General features: G+C 45.2%; 1 protein-coding gene across 7 annotated transcripts in view; it reads right to left on the bottom strand.

Annotated features, from left to right (window-relative positions):
• Positions 1–23,451, bottom strand: part of LOC135219822 (baculoviral IAP repeat-containing protein 6-like) — a gene marked incomplete at its 3' end in the record, with an annotated part of 560,877 nt that overhangs the window by 473,142 nt on the left and 64,284 nt on the right. For all 7 annotated transcript variants that reach the window (XM_064256914.1, XM_064256918.1, XM_064256921.1 and 4 more), the window contains 1 exon segment: positions 2,797–2,931. In XM_064256914.1, coding sequence (XP_064112984.1) covers positions 2,797–2,931 — 135 coding nt within the window.

Below are 23,451 nucleotides of genomic sequence, written 5' to 3'. Positions count from 1 at the left end.
ATTTGGGCCAAAGGCCAAGCACTGGGACCCATGAGGTAATTCAGTCTCAAAATGGGAATTGACAGTAAAAAGTTTGAAAAGGTGAAGGGGGGGGGGGGGGGGGGGGGACCTCGCGGTTACACTATGAATCAAGTGTTAGGAGATGGTGGAACGTAAGACGAAGAAAGCAAATATGAAAGGAGGTACAGTAAAAGACATTAAAGTGTTTGCAGCTAGGGGCCGAAGGCACACTGCAAAGAACCTTAAGTAATGCCTACAGTAGCGCACTTCTGGAACTTCACTGGGAACATTTTCAAAATTGGACAGTACCACCTTCACATAGTGAGTAAAATATACAGTGGTCAACCCCACCCCCCTCCCCCCCCGTACTCGAGGGGATGTGTGCCCGACCAGCTCACCTCCCCGAATAGTTAGAACCAGCGAATAGTTGGAACCCCTATAAAAATGCTTTAAACCTCCTATTTTGTTGGTTAAAACTCAGGAAAAACCAACTAAACATTTTTGTACCTGGATTTTTAAATAGTTTTAATCACAAAAAGTGCATTTTATGATGAAATTGATTGAAAAAAAAAAAAAAAACAGGAATTTGTGGATATTTCTCATAGAAGAATACATTGAATAGACAAATTTTCTGCGAATAATGCGGAGAAATGTTCCAGAGAGAAATCCGTGAATCCGGAGAACGTGACTAAGGGGGGTCCACTGTACATAATTATTATACACCGTTGCACAGACAATTTATAAAGACAATTAATTTTATAGAAGAATACTGGTGCAGCAAAGCTGTTTTTAGAAAATTCCCATTAAAAAAGTTGAGAGACAAAATTTGGAAAAGATCAGGATTTTAACATCAACATTCGCCAAATCATAGGTGCTATAAAAACACCACAAAGTATACATCATTATATATCATTAGAAAGGTAATCTAATCCACTACAATTTTGTATATAATAATGGTTTTGATTAAATCCATTTTTTAGGAGTATAATGTGAAAAAAAAAAAAAAAAAAAAAGTAATTTCAATTTTTTATTCCCCCTTAAAATTTTGCTAGGGGCCCTTGGACATATGGTTTTTTATATATTCATTTAATTAATTATTTTTTTGTAATACTTGGGACCTATGAGAACACATGGGTGAAGGAATTATTTGGTTACAAATTTTTTCCCGGTTTGACCCTTAGATTCCCTTCCTATAAGGAGTTTAATTGGGAACCCTTTTTGAAGCATACCATCTTCACAAATTGAGTAAGATATACATTATTATGACTATCATATAATAATGTCCTTGATAAAATACAAAGTTTAGGAGTATAACGTAAAATTATAGAAAAATCAATATTTTGGGGGGTTTTGCACCACTAAAAATTTTGCTAGGTTGCTAGGACCACTCAGGCAGTTTTTTTTTTTTTCTTTTTTTTTTGTGTTTTTTTGCTAATATAGTAACATAACACATTGGTGAAGGAATTATTTGGTTACAAATTTTTTCCTGGTTCAACCCTTAGATTTACTTTTCTCCCAGTCACATTAAACATTTCTAATAACTAAGACATCCAAAAGTTGTATACAATTATTTTCTTCATATTCTATTGTGAATTTTATGTATAGGGCAGTTACGTTACACAATATTGCACCAGTTGCCTAAATGTTTTAGACAATAGGTATATACTATATATACAGGCCAGTCCCTAGGTTACGATGGGGGTTCCGTTCTTGAGACGCGTGGTAAGCTGAAAATAGTTGTAAGCCTGATCATCGTGAAAAATCCTAAGAAAACCTTCCTTTTAATGCTTTGGGTGCATTAAATCTATGTAAACTGCATTCTTATTGCATTTTTCACAAAAAAATAACTTTGAATATTATTTTGCATTTTTGGATTCATATTTCTTCTGCCAGATCAGTGTTGTAGGTGCCGTAACCCTGGAAATAATTTCTGATAAATGTAACTGAAAAGCATTGTAACCTCGGAACGTCGTAAGTCGGGGACTGCCTGTACACATATATGGAAGTATTCAGCAAGCAATATCTAGCAACTAGTTCCCTAGCTACGCCTGTACATGATGTTCTATGGTGAGACAAAGTTTCTGTTATTTGGTTACAGGTTGCCCTACAGCAAGATCCTTTTCCTGCTCACGACTGGCTAACTCTAAAACAAAAAAACTGGCCACTCGCTAATGCATATTATGGCAAGCGAGCTAAATAACATTGTATAAAGGAAATTAAAATTACTATCATTCTTCCGCGCGTTTCTTCTTTAATAATTGTGGTATTAATTTCTTGTAACTCGGCCCAACCCTTTTTTTGGTCTGAGGAAGGTTTTATTCTAGCACTGAATATGGTGGGCCTATATGTTTTGCATATACTACAGTAAAAACAATTATTTTTTTATATTTTGTTAATTTATCATAAACAAAATATTTTTAAAAATGTAAAATAAATGTTTGGCTAGGCCTAATGGTTCTTGCTGGGTCTGAGAAAGGCGGAGAATCCTATAATCCACAGTATGATTTTGTTTCTAAGTATTAGTGTGGTATTTGGTTTTTATAACTAATAATGTTCTTTTACAGCCGTTATACAATCAACGATTTACGGCCTTGTGATGAGCCGAGTTCTGGTTATCGGTACCATAAGGAGCCTTATGGTGCACCACAGGGCACCAATAATAAGTTATGGTGCGCTATAAGCGCCATAAATCACCAAGTTTTGGTTAACTGTGTTTTCGCATATCAGCACCCCTTCTAGACGGAACCCCCTTCCCCCACGATAACCAGGGACTGCCTGTATGACTAAGAAACTTACCTTTGCAAGCTTGGGATTAATGCGTGACTGTGACTGATGAGCCGCGATACCATGGGCAAGAACTTCCCTAACCTCACTTGCATGATCAATATTGCTCAACTCACTCAACCCAAGAGTTTGTTGTAGCTGGATTCCCTGAAAAAGATAATGGAATAAATATAACAATTTGTCAAAAATATGATATTGTTATCATACAATAAAGTTTGTTCATACTTACCTCGCAGATATATATATATAGCTGTATTCTCCGGAGTCCGACAGAATTTCAAAACTCCCGGCACATGCAGTGGTCGGCCAGGTGGTTAGTACCCATTCCCGCCGCTGGGAAGCGGGTATCAGGAACCATTCCCATTTTCTATTCAGATTTTCTAGTGCCACTGTCTCCTGAGGAGAGGTGGGTGGGTACTTGATTATATATATCTGCCAGGTAAGTATGAACAAACTTTATTGTATCATAACAATATCATTTTGTTCATGAAACTTACCTGTCAGATATATATATATATATAGCTGAATCCCACCATTGGAGGTGGGAAGGGACAGAATAGAATGATTTTGGAAACAAATTGCATGCAGATGATTGACATCTTGGTTCCTTACCTGTTAGCATAGCTGACTTTGTGATTACTGTCACCCAAGTCTGCTTTTGCTTTACTAGAGTCTCCAGCAGGGTAGTGACCTGTATAGCTGGTGAGTTGTAGATGATCTGTCAACGGGGGCATGACCACAATGCGACTAGACCATATTGACCATACTCTGAGGGCAACGAAGCAAAAAACCACCACCTAACCTAGCCTATCAAAAGTTAACCCCACATAACTTTTAGGTTAAAGAAAGGGAAGTCCGCCTGAGGCGGCCGATCCCACAACTGTAAATCAACACAACAAAATTAAAAGCACACCTAACCATTTTCTATAGGATAGGATTTGTGCTGCTTCCTGCCCCCAAGATTGTGTCTGTGGAAATGTATGGCCCTAGCCAGTAGCAGTTCTCATATGCCGTCTTCACATCCCGCAGGTACTGTGAAGCGAACACAGAGTTGCTTCGCCAAAATGTGGCAATCAGGATATCACTGAGTGCCATATTCTTTTGAAATGCCACAGAGGTCGCGACAGCTCTTACCTCGTGAGCATTAACTTTCAAAAGTTTAAGATCACCATCTGGACAGGACGAATGGGCCTCCTTGACGGAACACCACAGATTGTCCGAAGGACCTCAACATTGTTTAGTTCTTTCTAAATAAAACTTGAGAGCCCTGACAGGGCACAGGACTCTCTCTGGTTCTTGTCCAATGATCTCTGCTAACCCCTTGATGACAAAGCTCTTGGGCCAGGGGTTGGACGGATTTTCGTTCTTCGCTAAGAAGGAAGGGCTCAGGGAACACACTGCATTGTGTCCTCTAAAGCCCACATGCTTACTGATAGCTTGAATCTCACTAACCCTCTTCGCTGTAGCCAGAGCAGTTAGGAAAATAGCCTTTCTTGTCACGTCCTTTAAAGAGGCAGCATGCAAAGGTTCGAAAGGACTCGACATTAGGAACTTTTAGAACTATATCTAAGTTCCATGACGGAATCTTAGGCTGCAGTACTTTCGAGGTTTCAAAAGACCTCAAAAGATCGTGAAGGTCTTTATTGTTGGTCAGGTCTAAGCCTCTGTGTCGGAAGACAGCCGACATCATACTCTTGTAACCTCTAATCGTGGGAACCGCGAGCCTGTCAACATTCCTCAGATGGAGGAGGAAATCAGCAATCTGATTCACAGAGGTCGTGGAGGAGGAAATACCTTTCTTCCTACACCATCTCCTGAAGACAGCCCACTTAGATTGGTAGACTGCTCGAGAGGAAGCTCTTCTTGCGTTGGCAATAGCTCTTGCCACAGGTCTTGAAAAACCTCTCGCTCTGGCCAACTTCTTGATAGTCTGAACGCAGTCATACTCAGAGCGGAGAGGTTTCCGTGGTACCTCTCGAAGTGGGGCTGTCTGAGTAGATCGACTCTCTCTGGCAGGGTCCTTGGGAAGTCCACTAGGAAGGACATGACCTCTGTGAACCAGTCGCTTGAAGGCCAAAACAGGGCGATTAGCGCCATTCTCGCACCCTGTGACGCCGCAAACTCCCTGATCACTTCTCCCAGGAGTTTGAACGGGGTAAAGGCGTAGACGTCCATCCCCGTCCAATCCCATAGGATGGCGTCTATTGCTACTGCTCCCGGGTCGAGAACAGGGGAGCAGTAAACAGGAAGTCTCTTCGTCTTCGATGTTGCGAAGAGATCTACTAATGGACGTCCCCATAGTCTCCACAACTCTTGGCAGACCTCTAGATGAAGAGTCCATTCGGTCACAAGCAGTTGATGTCGACGGCTGAGAAGATCTGCCCGGACATTTTGAACTCCTGAAACGAACCTCGTCAGGATCATAATGCTCCGTGCTTTTGCCCAAAGAAGGATCTCTCTCGCTATCTCGAACAGGGACTGAGTGTGTCCCCCTCCTGTTTCTTGATATATGCAAGAGCCGTGGTATTGTTCAAGTTGATCTTGACAACTCGGCCAACAACTCGTCCCTCGAAGAACTGGAGAGCCAACCGAATTGCTTCCAACTCTTTGAGGTTTATGTGCCAGGACCTCTGTTCCCCACTCCAGAGGCCTGACACTTCCTCCTTCCCCAGTGTTGCTCCCCAGCCCGCCATGGACGCGTCTGAGAACAACACTAGGTCGGGGCTCAGAAGGGTGAGGGACAATCCTTCTGAAAGCTTGACGGGATCGTGCCACCACTTCAGGTGATCCTTGACCGACTGAGAGATTATCAAAATCGCGTCTAGGTCTTCCTTGTCTTTCCAGTTCTCCGCTAGGAAAAACTGGAGCTGCCTGAGGTGCAGCCTCCCTAGGGAAACAAACTTCTCCAGCGAGGAAATGGTCCCCAGCAGCCTCATCCATTCCTTCGCCGAGCATGACTCATCCATTCCTTCGCCGAGCATGTCTCCTTCCCTAAGAAGACTGACACTTTTTCTAAGCAGTTCTGCTGACATTCCAGGGATGGAAAAGCTCGAAAAGCCACTGAATCCATCTGAATCCCCAGATATACGATGGACTGCGTAGGGATCAGATGGGACTTTTCGAAGTTGACTAGTAGGCCTTGGGCCTTCGTCAGCTGCAACGTCGTATGAAGGTCCTCCAGACACCTCGACTCCGACGACGATCGGATGAGCCAGTCGTCTAGGTAAAGTGAGACCCTTATCTTTGAGAGGTGAAGCCATTTCACAACATTTCGCATGAGAAGCGTGAAGACCATAGATGCTGTACTTAGCCCGAAGCAGAGAGCTCTGAACTGGAAAACCTGTCCCTTCAAGACGAACCTCAGGAACTTCCTTGATTGAGGATGGATCGGGACGTGGAAGTAGGCGTCTTGGAGGTCCAAGGACACCATCCAGTCCCCTGGTCTTAAAGCTCCTAGAACAGACTGAGACGTTTCCATCTTGAACTTTTCTTTTCTTATAAAAAGGTTCAGCCTGCTGACGTCCAGGACAGATCTCCATCCCCCAGACTGCTTCGGAACCAGGAACAACCTGTTGTAGAAGCCTGGGGAATCTAACGTTAGAACCTGTTCTACGGCTCTCTTCTCTATCATTTGCTCGAGAAGATCGAGCAGTATCTGTTGCTTCGTCGGCTGGTATGAGGGCGACAGGTCTATGGGCTTCGTGCTCAACGGAGGTGTTGAGAGGAACGGTATCTTGTAACCTCTCTCGATTATCTCTACTCTCCATGCCTCTGCAAAGAATGAGAGTCTCACTCCGGCCGGTGTCTGAAGGGCAGAGACGTCACTTCTTCCCTTTGGGTTTTGAGGAGGTCCTGCCTCTAGAGAAGCCCCTTCCTCGAGGAGAAGCTCTCGAGGAAGCTCCACCACGAAAGGGCTTAAACTTCTTCTTGGGGGCTTGTGAGACTAGGGTAGAAGACTGGGCCGTAGGACGTCTAGAAGACTGGGTCAAGAGGTCCTGCGTCGCCTTTTCCTGAAGGTTAACGGACAGATCCTTCACCATGGACTGAGGGAAGAGATGTGAAGAAAAAGGGGCGAACAACAACTCTGCCCTCTGCGCATGAGACACTGACTTGGCTGTAAAGCTGCAGTATAGCGCACGTTTCTTCAGGAGGCCGGTAGCGAAGTGGGATGCCAGTTCATCGGAACCATCCCTGACTGCCTTATCCATGCATGTTAATACACTGGATAACTATTCTAAAGAAATCGAGTCAGGGCTTCTGAACTGCAGGTCCAGGGCCCCCAACCACTAATCCAGGAAGTTAAAAACTTCCAACGTCCTGAAGATTCCTTTGAGATGGTGATCAATTTCCGACATCGTCCAGGAAACTTTAGCCGAGGGAAGGTAAGATCTCCTCGGAGCATCTACCAGGTTGGTAAAATTGCCTTGGGAAGAAGAAGGAATTCTCAACCCCGCTTCCTCTCCCGTCTCATACCAAATTCCAGCTCTTCCGTTTAGCCCCGCTGGAGGAAGAGCAAAGGAAGTCTTGCCCCGCGCCTTCCTGGAGTCCATCCAGTCATGGATCCTCTTGAATGCTCTCTTTGTAGAGAGTGAAGTGGCCATATTAACGAAGCCAAGCGCCTTCCTCGTCTTCGATGAGGCCAACTGTGAAGGCGGAGAGCGAGGAACCGGGGCCTGAAACTTGTCGATAAACAAGTCTTTCAGGAGGCGGGTTAACGTCTTATAATCCGAAGATGACGCCGTAGACTCTTCATCATCAGCAGGACGAGAGTCACTCAAAGACTCTCCTTCCTCTAGGGGAATAGCAGAAGGGCCCTTAACAGACAGTGAAGTAATCAAGCCCTGAGGTCCCGTTCATAAAAGGGGGCCTTTATTTGAAGGAGGGTTAGAAGAAGAAATTCGGGTATGTTTCACCGCCAATTCCGAAGTTTTAAGATCCTGTAAAGGAACGTCCTGCGGAGCGTCCTGAAGAGCGTCCTTGCAGGAATCCTGCCGAACGTCTTGACGTGTAGGGCGTCCATCATTCTGAAGAGCGTCTTGGCAAGTGCTCTGCCAAGCGTCATGACGTGTAGGACGTCGAGCATCTTCAAAAGCGTCCTGGCGAGCGTCTCGATGTGTAGGACGTCGAGCGTCTTCAAAAGTGTCCTCCCGAGCGTCTAGATGTGCAGGACGTCGAGCGTGCATAGAACGTCGTGCGTCCCGGAAGGCGTCTTTGAGGGTCTCGTCGAGTGTCTTGATGTTTAGAACTCTCTTGAGGCGCATCCCGAAAAGGAGAGAGACCCATGTCCAGAGAAGCGTCTTGGAAAGCTTCCTACCGTGACGTTTAAGACACAAAAGCATCCACCCGATCAACTTGAGAGGCGTCTTGGCGAGTCTCGCGCCGCTCCTGAAGCGTGTGAGTGTCATACTCAGATGTTCGGTGATCGTCATTAGTACGAGTCTTCTGGACGTTCCCGACCTCCTGACAAAGGCGACGGCCGCCTGTGCGTCATCTTGCGCCTCTGTCCTGTTCATCGATACTCCTAGAAGCTCTCAAGCGTTTCTTGAATGAGTAGGCGGGATCTAGAAGGCGATGAAGCTGGGGAGGTCAACGAACGAGGAGAAGGAGCAAGGGACTGCCTGGTTCTTTTGACAGGCAGCCATAGATCCTTCCTACGATGACGGGGTTCTGCCTCTCTCTTTGCGAAGTAAGAAGCCAACTGTTGTTGCATTGCTACAAGGATCTCCCTAGGAGAAGATCCATGGCCAGGAGAAGGATTGATCCTGTGAGAAGATGATGGGCGAAGGGACGCCTTCAACTTTCTCTCAGGAACAAATTTAGAGCAATCGGAGCGCTCAAAAGCGTCCTCTTCCGATGACGTCCTGGTCCTCTTCTGCGGGGAAATGTCCTCGAAGCATTCAGGAGACGACTGAAACATAGGTCGAGAAGGAGGACGTGAAGCATCCTCTTCTCTAAAACCTCTCTTAAGAGGGCGGCAAAGACGACGGCCGCCTGTGCGACATCTTGTGTCTTTGCCACTCTCATCGTGAGAGGCCCTCCGAGAGCTCCAACCCCGGTGAGGGGAGGACGCCTCGGAGGACGAGAAACACTCGTGCACGTGCACGATCATTGGCAGCCTGGGAAGCGTCAACTTTCAACTTGCCCACTCCCTATGTCCTGGGAGTCCGACAGAGGTTTAGACCTAGAGGCGTTATGGGACTGATCTGACGCCCCCTCCACAACACTAGGGGCACCAACACTATCACTACACTTCAACACATTGGATTGGAGCGCGAGCACTTCCGACTCCAGGGCACGAATAGACGCCATAATCGTAGAAAGGGCATTTCCTTCTGTAGACACCACCTCATTGCCCAAAGGCAATACTACGGGGGTTAGGTGTAACAAAATCTACAGGGGGGTTAGCAGGAGACAAATTACTACCCTGACTTCTATTAATTGAAGCACTCCTGGAGGAAGACCTCCTGATTCTATCACGCTCAAGCTTGCGTATATAAGAATCATACATCTTCCATTCAAGATCAGTCAAATTCTCACACTCCTTACATCTATCATTCAACAAACAAACATGGCCCCTACACCTCCTGCATACCGAGTGAGGGTCTACCGAAGCTTTCGGTAGCCTCACCTTACACTCTTGTACGCAACACACCCTGAAACTAGAAGAACTAGATCCAGACATCTTATTTCAAGAACAGTCAAAGCCAAAATCAAAATCAAACCACGATAGCGTATGCCTAGCTACAAATCCAAGTCAATAAACCAAAAGACAATCAGGATACTCAAGCGGCAATGAAGTTTTCAAAATTCTAAGATGGAGGTACTGGAAACAGGTGTTTACAGTACCGGCGACAGAGAAAATCTGAATAGAAAATGGGAATGGTTCCTGATACCCGGCTCCCAGCAGCGGGAATGGGTACTAACCACCTGGCCGACCACTGCGTGTGCCGGGAGTTTTGAAATTCTGTCGGACTTCGGAGAATACAGCTATATATATATCTGACAGGTAAGTTTCATGAACAAATGTATTTTTCCTAACTATACAAACCTGAGGTCCTTTAACAATAGGAAGGTAATCAGCGCCAAGCTGGACCGGTTGTAAGCTCAGAACAAGGGGTTCGATAGTTAACTGCTTGCCTGGTAGTTGGGAGTCCCGCCCGACTGAGAGGTGAAAGAGTCACTTTACTTTAGGCCCAGGAAAACAGAGTGAGGGGTGGCATGAGGTGGGACTATGTCTAAAGGACCTCAGGTTTGTATAACTAGGAAAAATACAATTTTCTACAAATTGTTATTTGTTCCGATACGTAATACAAACCATCAGTCCTTTAACAATAGGAAGACTCACTTATTGGTGGGTGGAATCTGAGTCTTATGAACAGACTGGTGTTCGTCCGAACTTGGTTCCCTCCCTGGTCGTACAAGCAGAGGGAGGGTACCTAGTCTCTGTCAAGCTGATCGGGGGTGTGCACTGTGAGATCAGTGGTCAGACCTCTGGACCAAATTCATAAGAGGGAGGCAAGCGTACCTCTTATAAATAGCAAGCACTAGTTCCTACTTCAAGAGCCAATATGAAGTTATGGGTTTGTCTCTTGTTGGCATCCACTCCCCCACCTTGTTAGGGGAGTGGCAGATAACTCCTCCTATCCCTACTGAAAGGGATAGGTTGGAATTGAATTGAATTGAATTTATAAATTTTGTGGCCATTTGCCACGCGCCGGAGCCAAGGCCATTCAGCGCATATATATCAACAAGATATATTTACTAAAAAAGGTATACATAATTAATCCAAATTATTAAAATAAACTTCATATTAAAATACTCAATTAAATATCATAAAACAAATGGATTTCCTTAAGAAATTTAAATCTCTCTTCTACGGGAGCACCCTCTCCTAAAATATCTGACAAAGGTTTGTTGGTGAAACCAAACCGACGTCTATGATTAAAATAAAGAGGACAGTCAACAAATATATGCCTCACTGTAATGCCAACATTACAATTGGAGCATTGAGGAACCTGCCTCTCTGCTCCACTAGTTAAAAGATACGGTGAGTTAAAAAGTATAGCCCTATACGCAGGCGTGTTAAAACTATACTAGATCTTCTATCCATCCCAACAGAAGGTGACCAGGGATGAACAGAAGGTCTGATCGATTTCAGCTTTAAATTACTATTCAAGTTGGACCAGTGATTCTGCCACTTAGTCCTACAAAATGATTTAATAAAAAGTTTAAAATCTTCACAGGGAACCCTCACAGAGTGGGAAGCCCGGGAGGAAGCTGCCTGCTTAGCGGCTGTATCAGCCAGCTCGTTACCACGAATTCCCACATGCGAGGGAACCCAACAAAATTTCACACCGATGCGTTTTCGAGAATGCAGGAGGACCAGCCAATCCTGCACCTCTTGGACGAGTTGATTAGATGGCGTCAACTTCTGGAGTGCAGCTAGGGAACTCTGGGAATCACAATAAATAATATAAGAGTCCCCAGTGCTACCTGTACTAAAAATAAATTTCAAAACGCTAAAAATAGCATAAATCTCTGCATTAAAAATTGAGAATTTAATAGGGAGGCTTTTTGTAATTGTTGTCTCTCCACCGACGATTGACAGAACATCCAACTCCATTTGCTGATTTTGATCCATCTGTATATACAGCAATCGAGTTACTATGCTCAGAAACATGGGGGGCCAAGAAGCTACTTTTAAGCTGAACACTTGAGCTGATCTTTTTGTTGTCTCTAACTTGGCAAATATCTAAAGGAGGCCTACACCAAGGAGGGAATTTAGAAAATGTAGTTTCCATGACCAGTGGAGGAATAAGGCCTACCTCTCTCGCACTTATGTTTAATCTAACTTCAAGGGGCTTAGGCAATGTAGGTTTAGTTGGTGCTCTGTCAACAGGATGTTTTATATACTTAAAATTTGGATTAGATTGAGAGGTTAGTGCTCTTGACAAATATCGGAGACCTTGTTCCTCCCTCCGAATGAAAAGAGGAAGAAAACCAGAGTCTACATAAAGGCTCTCAACAGGAGAACGTTTTAAAAGCACCTGTACAAATACGCAATGCCATATTGTGTACTACATCCAGCTTACCTAACAAGGTCTTACATGCAGAGCCATAAACCTGAGATCCATAATCAATCTTACTCAAGCATAGTGCCTGATAAATTCTTAATAAAGTAGTACGGTCGGCTCCAAAATTCAGGTTACTAACAACTTTAAGAATATTGCACCGCTGTTTAACATTTACTACAGTCTCATTTATATGTTCAGCAAAAGTCAATTTTTTGTCAAAAATAATTCCTAAATATTTGACTTTATCTTCATAAAGCAAGATAGAACCTTCTAAAAATAAGGTTGGAATCTCTTCCCTTCTTCGTGTTCTGCAAAAACGTATAGCTTTAGTTTTTTCTGCAGAAAATTTGAAACCTTTACTATTAGCCCAGGAAGTAGCAGCATTAATTGCAAACTGAATTTTAGTACAAGCTTCAACTGCAGTAGCTCTACTACAGACGATAACAATATCATCCGCGAATGCTTGACCAGTTACTCCAACAGGGAGATGTTCAAGTAAACCCATTAATGGCAATATTAAAAAAAAGGTTGGACTAAGCACACTCCCTTGTGGAATGCCTTCTTCCTGAAGATACTCTGATGAGAAGGTAGAGCCAATTCTAACTTTAAGGTACCGGTCAGACAGGAAGTCTTTGGCAAAATTAAACATATTGCCACCAATACGCCATTCAACCAGCTGCATTAAAATACCAACCCTCCAAGTAGTATCAAATGCTTTTTCCAGATCAAAGAACACGGCAATTGTTTGATTTTGGACTGCAAAAGCATTCTGAATCTCACGTGTGAGACATAATATAGGATCCAATGTACTTCTATTCTTGCGAAAGCCAAATTGCCTCTTCGACAACAGGTTCTTTGTTTCTAATAACCATATCAGACGAAAATTCACCATTCGTTCATAAATCTTGAAGACACAGCTGGTAAGAGCAATAGGCCTATAACTTTTGGGATGACTAGGGTCCTTTCCGGGTTTTAAAAAAGGAACTATAACAGAGTTTTTCCACAACTTATATGAAGTCCCTGAGCACCAGAATTCGTTTAAAACATCGACAAAGAATTTTTTTGACTCCAGAGGTAAGTGAGAAATCATTGCATAAATAATATCATCTTCTCCAGGTGATGTTGCAGAGGACAAAGATAAGGCATATTCGAATTCGACAATACTAAATGGAAGTTATATGCCTCAGAATTTGAACAAACAGGCGGATTAACTATAGTCATGTTTTCTAATATTGCGAAATTCAGGGGAGTAGTGACTGGGGCGTTGAATGCTTGAAAAGTGCCGAGCAAAGGCCTCTGCCACCTCTCTTGCATCCGATATAACTACCAAGTTGATTTTCAAAATAGGTAAAGGAGCAGGGGAAAATTTCCCTAGTAATTTACGGATTCTATCCCAAACCAGAGAAAGTGGCGAGTTATACTTTAATTCTGATATGTACTTGATGAAGGATTCCCTCCTTGCTTCTTTCAAGACTTGCTTTTGTTTGGCGAGGTTTCTCTTGTATATTATTCTATTAACTAAGACAGGACGCCTTCGATATCGCTTGTAACTGGCTCTTGCAATTTTCCTACTCAAGGCACATTTACTATTCCACCAAGGTACCAGTGGACGACGGGGTTTCCCTGATGTTTTAGGAATTGACATCATTGCCCCTCCAATCATTATACTAGCGAGATATTCGTAGGCAGCTGAGGGGCAAGGAAATTCATTGGCCTTATGATTGACTTTGGTAGATTTTTCATACAGCTGCCAATCTGCCTCCGTTTATCTTCCACTTGGGTAAAGATGGGGAGGGTGTATTTTGTACATACTTAAGATGGATGGGATAGTGGTCGCTCCCATAGAGATTTTCATCCACTGACCACTTATAGTCTAATCGTAATGACGACGAACATATTGTAAGATCAATTGCTGAACTAGAGTTATGGGCTACATCAAACCTTGTAGGAGAACCGTCGTTCATTAAAACTACATCATTGCAATCTATTAATCTTTCAATTATAAGACCACGGTGATCACACCTACAAAGTATGTTTTGCATTAAAATCCCCCATCAGAATGAAAGGTTGAGGTAGTTGGTCTAAAAGTGATTGCAAATCTTCAACCTCTAATTGTCTTGGATTGCCAGCTCTGTCCACCAATCGAGTTTCTAGGCCAGGTTCTAGATAAAGAGAGCACAGAGTGACCCATTTATTGATGAAAATCTGTGTTGCACAAGCTTGCAGTATGGAGTCTAATTTGATAACTTTTTGTGGTAATGACTGGCCGCAATAATACATGTACCACCATGAGAACGTTCACCTACAGGTGGTGGAGATCTGTGAAAAATAAAGTTCTGTCCACAGTTAGGAGAAACATTACCAAGTTTAGTCTCTTGCAAACAAAGGGCAGCTAAATTATGCTCCTTGAAAAGGACCCGGACCTGTTCTCTGTTTGAATGGAAACCTCGTATGTTCCACTGACATAGAGCCATTATTTACTATTAGATTTTTTTTTTTTTTACTTTTTGGACTTGGATTGGGCTGGTCTGGAAAGACTTGGTCTTGGTCTTTGTTTCATAGAAGAACTTGGCAGATCCTCAAGAGACCTGCTATTTCCTCTCTTGGGAACCCTACTATGGTGTGGGATATAGGTGGAGATGATGAAGGAGTGCGGGGTCTCTTATTTCTAAGAGGCACCGTCTCTGCAGCGTGCACCTGAGCCATATGAGGTGCACTGATCAAGGTGTCATTCTGGGACATACCCAGATCAGGCAGCGAGGCTGCCTGTGAGGCTTCTACATTAGATGCCCGAGAGACCTCCCAGAAGCCCAGAGGAGGCCCATCGGGAGGGGACAAAGGGGCCTTCATGGATGAAGGCGGAGATGCTGAATGTACTTCGAGCTCAGAAGGGGATAGCTGAAGCTTTGACTTTGAAGTTGGTATTCTAGATAGATCTTTTATATTAGATTTTCCACTTTTTACTACTTCACTATATTGAGGTCTTGGAAACAAAAGTCTTTTTGCCTGGCTAATACTTAGATGTTCAGCATGAGCTTTCTCTATGGCTAACACTTCTTTTTTAAATGACTCACATTCCTTATGCCTTGCATTATGATTTCCCTTACAATTTATACATAATACTGGGGAGGTACATTCGCCTTCATGCTTTTTTAAGGAGCAGGAAGCACATAGCTGGTTCCTAGTACATACCTTTGCCGAGTGACCATATCCAAAACACATGAAACATTGGAGTGGTCTATGCTTAAAAGGTCTAACACGAAATCTCTCCTTGTCAACATATATATAATCCAGGAACTTGATATTATTAAAAGTGAAATAATCATTCTTGATCTTGGAACCTTGAAAATCTTCCACACTTTATCATCGCACATTTCCAGCAATTCCTCGTCAGGCAGTTCATATAGGTCTTGACTGAATACTACTCCCTTGGCATAACTAAAACTATAGTGTGGTTTGACCTCTTTTATCATATCAGTATTTTTCAACTTAGAGATCATGTGACCTTGCCTATAAGACTTAGCATGAACCAAAAAACTATTCTTTCCAAACCTCGTAATATCAGAGTTGGTCATTGTTCCTGCCAATGTTCTCAAATGTTTCCTGAAGTGGAAAAGATTGCAAAATTCTGATTTTGTAGAAACAATTAGCCACCTGCAAGGTAAAGATGTCCTCACCTTACATTTCCCATCTGTAGTTTCCTGACTGACTCTTGCTGGATAAAAGGAATCAACTTCAATATTCTGGGGCATTTTATAAATTAACATACATTTTAAGTTTTCCTTAGTTGAGCACTTGAAAGCATTCATGGCATTATTATGAGTTGTAAACTCAATCCAAACCCTCCAAAATGCAAAATCTTTAGTTTCACAATACTTTATGACTTTAATTTCACCAAACCTTCCAAACATTTCCATAAACGTAAAACAATTGAAGTCTGAGGAGAGATTATCAACATAAAGGATTCTCTCACCACTGCTAGAACTTTCCATAGCCACATTCAAGGTCTTGTCATGGGTCGTCTTTTGTACAACTGAATTTTCTATTGGATTGTCCTTGTCCGTGCCAGAGGTCGAAGAGGAGGGTAGTGTCAAGAGGTCGCATTGTCCGGGGGAGTTTATCATAGGGTCGTTATTCATAGATCCTTCAGCAGAAATTTGAAAAACCTACTGCAAATCAGGCAGAAAACCAGGCCCCCCACACCAACCCCTCTCTCACCAAAGACACTCAGCAGAGACTGACTCCCATATGTCCACTCCCTACCCTACCCCGAAGGGATAGCTCTACCATAACATGAGTGGCTCAAGTGTAAGCAAAACCCGCTTGATAGGACTGAGGGCATAACTAGTATGCAATCATCCCCATTCATGTTACAATAGAGGGCACACCGGAAAGAATGCCGAGAGTCCTACCGTAGAGACTATACCTCCCCGGATTCCGCAGGCTAGTCCCCCATAGGTAGTTCCGCCCTGATGGATTTTGCTATGAAATCATATCAACATCCACAGGGTCCAAACATACTCGAGAGGCGGACCAAACCTCTACAGTCTCTGCCATTTGGATCAAGAAAGAGCCAATGCGAAAAAAGCCCAGCCCCTGCCCAACCTGTAAGAAGGTTTTAGTGAAGAGGGGGGGGACAGCTAGGTTGAGCAACTGAGTTAAAGATAGTAGAAGAGTGGAAATAAATTTAAGTAAGAGGAAAATTGAGACTTTTGGATTTGAACTGGGAGATATTTCTCCCAGTTCGAAAGCCCTCTTGCCCGCTATGCATTTTCAGCAGTCAGCTGAAAATGCATAACTTCGTCAAGGCAGTCTCAAATCAAGAGGGGGATAGGTTGGAGTTTGGAGCTCGGTCGCGTAGTTTACCTGCATCTGCCTCCTGTCCAGCCTAGTGACGACATCGGCCCTCTGCCCGTAGGTAGAGAAGAGAAAAGAGGAGGAAGAGAAGCCAGGCACACTCTTTTTCACTCATCCATTCATGCAGTCACACAAGGATGCAATGCTGTTCTGTCCGCTCAGGAGCTGGGTAAGCTACACAACCTGTTGAGCAGCCACCACGGGTCCCAAGGAAAAGGTGTCCAAGGACCTGTGGGCAATATCCCGAAGATAGAAGAAGGTAAAGGTGGTCTGGTTGGGCCAAACCCCTGCCTTCAGAACCTGCGCCATGGAGAAGTTTTTGCGGAACGCAAGGGTTAGATCAATACCTCTGACTTCGTGGGATCTCGGACGAAGGGTACGGGTGTCGTCACTACCATCCGCGTCGTACGCCCTCCTGACCACCTCACGAAGCCAGAAAGAAAGTGTGTTCTTGGATACCTCTTTCTTGGTAACCCCGGTGCTAACGAAGAGTCGTCGACACTCAGGCCTGAGGTGCCGAGTTCTCTTCAGATAGCGCCGTAGCACCCTTACAGGACAATGCAGCATCTCATCCGCATCATTATCGGTGAAGTCCTTCAGGGAGGGGATCGTGAATGACTCGAACCGGTCGTCAGGGACCGAAGGGTTCCGAGTCTTCGCTACGAAGTCCGGGACGAAATCGAGCATCACAGATCCCCATCCCCTCGAATGCTTTACATCAAAGGAAAGACCATGAAGTTCCCTACTCTCTTCGCTGATGCCAGGGCCAGCAAGAGGAGGGTCTTGAGGGTCAGATCCCTGCCTGACGACTCTCAGAGTGGCTCGAAGGGTCTTCAAGTCAAACTCCTAAGGACGAGAGTCACATCCCACCCCCGGGGGCCTGAGTTCCCTGGGTGGGTAAGACCTCTCGAAGCTCTTCTTAAGGAGGGAGATCTCTCGAAGGAGGAGATATCCCTGCAGTTTAAGGACTAGGGCCAAGGCGGCTCTGCATCCTTAAACTGCGGAGACGGAGAGGAGCTTCTCTCAGCGAAGGAAAACGAGGAAATCCACTACCTGCTGAAGAGTGGCTTTGAGAGGAGAGAGACCCCGTCCACGACACCAACCACAGAAGATGGCCCACTTCCCCCGGTACACAGCTTCAGAGGACTGTCCGAGGTATCCAGCCATCTCTGTTGCTGCTCGGCGAGAAAAGCCTCTCGCTCGCAAGAGATGGTGGATAACAGCCAGCCGTGAAGAGACAGGGATCGAACCGATTGGTGGTACTGTTCCACATGCGGTTGGCACAGGAGGTTGTGCCAGGAGGAAAGCTCTCTCGGTGCTTCAGCAAGCAGAGCCAGCAGGTCCGGGTACCAAACGGCCTGGGGCCATTTGGGTGCCACCAGAATCATCCGAAGATTCGTGGTGACCAGCGCCCTGCTGATCACCTTGCGAATCAGATAGAACGGGGGAAAGGCGTAGACGTAGAGGTTGTCCCACAGATGTTGAAGAGGGTCCTCTGCAGCTGCCCATGGGTCCGGCACAACCGAGTAGAAAACCTGGAGTTTTCTGTTGTGCCGGGTGGCGAACAGATCCACTACTGGACGGTCCCACATGTTGAAGAGCCTTTCCACCACGTCTGGGTGGAGGGACCATTCGGTCCCTATCACATGATCCTGACGACTGAGCTTGTCTGCCACTACATCCCTCTTGCCTGGAATGTAGCAAGCTGACAGCTCTACAGAGTGAGCCACGGCCCACTTGTGCACCTGCATCGTCAACTGGTGCAACGGGAGGGACACTAGGCCCCCCTGTTTGTTGACGTATGCCACTACCGTGGTGTTTTGCTCATCAACACCACGGGAGGAAAGAAGAAGACGTGTCCGAAGACTCCTTGGCTGGCTTACGCGCCTTCTACCTCCCCTCGTATCGCCCCCACTGCTCCTCCGACCACAACACACATAAATCACATGGATCGGCTCGGGAGCATTCTCGCCCCCGACACCAAGTACATAAATCATGAGGGTCAACATCAATTAGAGATCAAAAGGCCCCACTCTGCAGCCCTCCACACCAGGGCACAGTCTGCAGTCGATGGGGGGGGGTGTTCTCAGGCTCGCAAGAATCCATATCACAGATCGCGAGCAATAAACACAATAAATCAAAAGAATACAAAGTACTTAAAGTCTCACAACCAAGCACTCAGTAAGTAAAGCAGAGAAAAAAATTCCTTCAATTTGAAGAAAAATGATATTGTTATGATACAATAAAGTTTCATACATACTTACCTGGCAGATATATACATAGCTAAGACTCCGTCGTCCCCGACAGAAAGTCAAATTTCGCGGCACACGCTGCAGGTAGGTCAGGTGATCTACCGTCCTGCCCTGGGTGGAATGATTAGGAACCATTCCTGTTTCTATCATATTTTTTCTCTCCACCTGTCTCCTTGCGGGGAGGCTGGGTGGGCCCTAATCGTATATATCTGCCAGGTAAGTATGTATGAAACTTTATTGTATCATAACAATATCATTTTCATACAATCAACTTACCTGTCAGATATATACATAGCTGATTGGCACCCTTCGGTGGAGGGTAAGAGACAGCTACTATATGGAATAGACAGGTAAACAACATATGTTGTAGGTATAAATAAAACCTTGGTTCCTACCTGATAGGTGGTAGACTTCGTGGGTGTTTGCCCAGTAGTCTGCATCACCTCAAGAAACTTTAGCGAGATATGTGATCTATGGCCAAGAGTTCTTGTGGGTCTGCCGAAGGGGTCTTATCCACTTACTCGGCAGAGCCTGAAAGGACTTTGTCAATGGGTGCTGATCCACTTATATGACAATACACCTTATGAAGGAGCGCAACACCGATCACGATCACCTGATCCTAACACGAGGGTTCGCGCTCAAATTGGAAAGAGTTATCCCCACACTCCTTTCAAAAAACCCCAATAATTTCACTAAGTTAAAAAACTTTAACTCAAAGTTAGGATCAGTGTCGGCTCCTTATCCCAGTAACGTATCCGCAGAAACGTATAAACCAAAAGAGAAGGATCTCTCGTAGGTTAACTTGACATCCTTTGTGTAATGAGAAGTCAATCAACAAGAGTTGCCTCTACCGTACAACACAGCTAATATGTCTTATATGACATATTGTTATGTAAAGAACAAGAACTTGCAAAAGCGCGCACTTCCTGCGCTTTTAATTCTCAGCTGTTTGAAGGAATCAAGTCACTAATGAAGTGCTTAGGAGATCTCCATGTTTCAAAGAAGACCAGGGCTTCTTGAAATGGATCTCACCCGACTGAAGCCTGAAGCCTGGCAGGAATCGCGCCGGCTGGTGCTTCGCTCTTGGTTGGCGCCTAGCGCTTGTCTGGTACCTTTCGCTTGACTGGCGCCTCGCATCTGGATGACGCTTCGCGTCTTAGCTGGGAGATTTGCGCCTAGAGCCTGGCTTAGCGCAGGCTGGCGCTTTGTGCCTGCCTGGCGCCTCGCCTGCCTGGAGCTTCGCGCTGGCTGGCGTCTAGCTCCCGGTTGGAAGTGGCGCCTTGCGCCTGCTGGAGCTTCGCGGCTGGCTGGCACCTCGCGCCTGGCTGGCGTCTCGCGCCAGCGGTTGGCGCTTCCATTTGTGCCTGCCTGGCGCCTTGCGCCTTCGCTGGCGTCTCGCGCCAGGTTGGCGCTTTGTGCCTGCCTGGCGCCTTGCGCCTGCCTGGAGCTTTGCGCCTGGCTGGCGTCTCGCGCCCGGTTTCGGGGTTAGTGGCGCCTTGCGCCTGCCTGGAGCTTCGCCGCTTGGCTGGTACCTACGCGCCTGCCTGGCGCCTCGCTCCTGCTGGCGCCTCGCGCCTGGGTGGCTACCTCCCCAATCTTGCCGGAGCTTCGAGCTTGGTAGAGTCTCGAGGATGTCTGGCAATGTCCACATCGGACACTCTTATCTGTCCTATATGTTCGCATCTAGCGCATCTGTGTCAGGTTGTAGGCCCGTCTTTCTCCTCATCAGACATGACAGTGTTCTTGGGCTGTCTGCAGGTTTCTTCTTCCTTACTGACTGTGTCAGAAGGTCTTGAGTCGCCTTCTCAGTTAATGAACGAGAAATGTCCCTCACTACTGAGAAGGGAACAAAAAGTCAGACAAAGGCGAGTACAGAAGCGCTGCCCTCTGAGCGTGGGAGACCGCTTTGGTTAAAAAGACACTATATACTGTCCTCTTTTTAAGAAGACCTGCTCCAAACAAAGAGGAGATCTCAACCGAGCCATCCTGAACCGCTTTGTCTATACAAGACAAAATACACAGAAGGACTTCTGGTTCGAGTCCTTCAGAATCATGGGCTTTCTTGGACATCACCCCAAGGGACCAATCTAAGAAGTTGAAAACTTCCAATACATGAAAGAGTCCCTTGAGGAGATGGTCCAGTTCTGAAATGCCCCAAGTTATACGGGCAGAGTTCAAACCTTGTCTACGTGAAGCGTCAACTAAGGTAGAAAAGTCCGCTTCTGACGTAGACGGAAGAGAAATACCCATATTCTCTCCCGTCTGATATCAAATGCCTCTTTTACCAGCTAGTCTCGCTGGAGGCATGCAGAAGACCGTTCTAACTAACTCCTTCTTCAACTTCATCCAAGAGTCTAAAGACTGAAGAGCCCTCTTCATCGAAATGGCGGGCTTCATTCTAAGAAAAAAACGAAGATTCTTCGTCTTTGCACTCGAGAAAAGAGAGCGCGGAGAAGGAGGAGAGGCAGGAGTCAGTCGTCTCCATACTCCCTCTAGAAAGCAAGGCTGTTCAAAAACATTACAAGTTCGACAGTCCTTATTTCTTCCTTGATACTCCTCCTACGAGATTTACTTCTAACTCGGGGTCTAGATGAGTCTCCGCTGGCTAATTCAGTACGTCTTTCCTCTGGAGGAGACAAACTCCTAATAGGAGAGGGGCTAAGGGAATGAATATTCCTTCCTCCCTTCCCCGCTTTAATAGTCCTGGAAGGCGCCAACAGCCCAGGCTTCTCTCCATAAATGGATGACGCTTCCCGCTTGGATGACGCTTCTAGTCAGCCAAGCGTCCTGGCTGACGCCTCCCGTTGTGTGTGGCTGCTGACGTCTGGATGACGCCTCGCGCCTGGAAGACGCTTCGCTCTCAAAGGCGTCCTAACTGGCGCCAAAATTTTGGTTGGAGCCTCGCGTCTAAAAGCAGCTTTAAATGACTATTTATGTCTTGACGACGTCTCACGTCTCTCTGGCGTTACGTGTCTTCCGTAAGATTCTCCCGATCTTCGCTTCAATTCGAAACCGAAGCCTCTGCGATATGTTTTTGGGAAGGCTTCACGTCTGCATGACGCCTCTCGCTTCGCAGGGGAGAGAGGACGAGACTTCTTGATTGGAAGCGCAACGTCCTTCCTACGAGGCGCTAACACTCCCACCAAAGAGGCCAGTTGCTCTTGTACTGGCAAGATAATCTTCCTTGAAGCTTTTTCCCCACGTCATCTTCAATCGGGGGAGAAGTAGGAAAAGGAAGCAGTCTATAGGAAGCCTGTTTGTCTTCTCACAACTCTTTCCAATAAATGTTAAACATGTTAACAGTTATTATCGTCGATCGAGAAGGATCTCTTTGTTAACGCGAATAGGAGCGAAAAAAAGAGATTCTCGATGCTCTATGCGATATGAGAGTGTCGTGGAAATGGCCTAAGTGATTACATGGGTAACTAAATCAGGAACGAATCTTGCCGTTACCGAGCTCGGTTGTCACAGAGTCTACTGGACTCCCTAGGTTAATAACTCGCTAAAACGAGAAAAATCTTGGATGGTGCTCTTGGCTCACTGCGCCAGGCTGGCGCTTCTGGCGCAAATTTTGCGCCAGGTTGGCGATTTCTTCTAATTCTTTTTATGTTATGTGCCAGAACACCTGATGCCATTTATGGTTACCCGACGAAATCCTTTCACAAATGTTAATTCCGTTCTCTTAGGAGGAAAAACGTTTATATACGTAGTATAAGTCCTATTTAAGGGAAACAACGTTCTGCCCCAAACAAAGAAAATGTTTCCCATCCGACTCATCCATCTTCTCTGAGCAGGTACTCTAATAAGCTATGCTTTCGTAAGCCTGAGAGCATTACATAATATAATGTTCTGCTGCGATAGAATCCTTTAATAATGTTACCTACGGTAAACAGCATTGAAAGGTTGTACTATCTCTCTTATTGAAAGCTTCTTAGCAAAAGGCATACAATATTTATTTATGTAAGCTTAACTATCCCCTCAATCCGAGGTTAAGACCGCGATTGTAGGGGAGAGATACGGAAAGTTATTCCATCCCGCAGGAGAGAGAGATTCGCCCGACCGCTCATGACTGACACCTACATGGTACTGACAGTAACTGGCGTAGGCGTACTGCGTTGGTCTCAGGCTCTCAGCGAAAGCAGTCCCCGCTTAACTCTTCCAGAGTTGCCAGCTACTCCAATTAATAAAGGAATTTAATAAAACTATTATCGAACTTCAGGAAGTTCTTATAAAGCATATTTAAGCGAAAACAAGACTTCGATAAATCTAGAAGCTAAGTAGGTGTAGTCTTAACAATCCCTTTAAGCGTAGTCCTTCCTAGGAAAGACGTAGAAGGATACTTGTAATTGAGTTGCACAGAAAGAAGTAACTACGGTATGTGTTTATGATTTGACCGTATCGTATTCTCATACAGCAGAAACTCTACTACCTTCTACTTCTTCGTTCTTTTCGTTAATAGAACGATAGAAAGAGTATATATATAT

The sequence above is a fragment of the Macrobrachium nipponense genome, chromosome 1 (genome assembly GCF_015104395.2).
Source record: "Macrobrachium nipponense isolate FS-2020 chromosome 1, ASM1510439v2, whole genome shotgun sequence".
Lineage (NCBI taxonomy): Eukaryota > Metazoa > Arthropoda > Malacostraca > Decapoda > Palaemonidae > Macrobrachium > Macrobrachium nipponense.
This window is presented reverse-complemented; position numbering and strand designations above follow the sequence as displayed.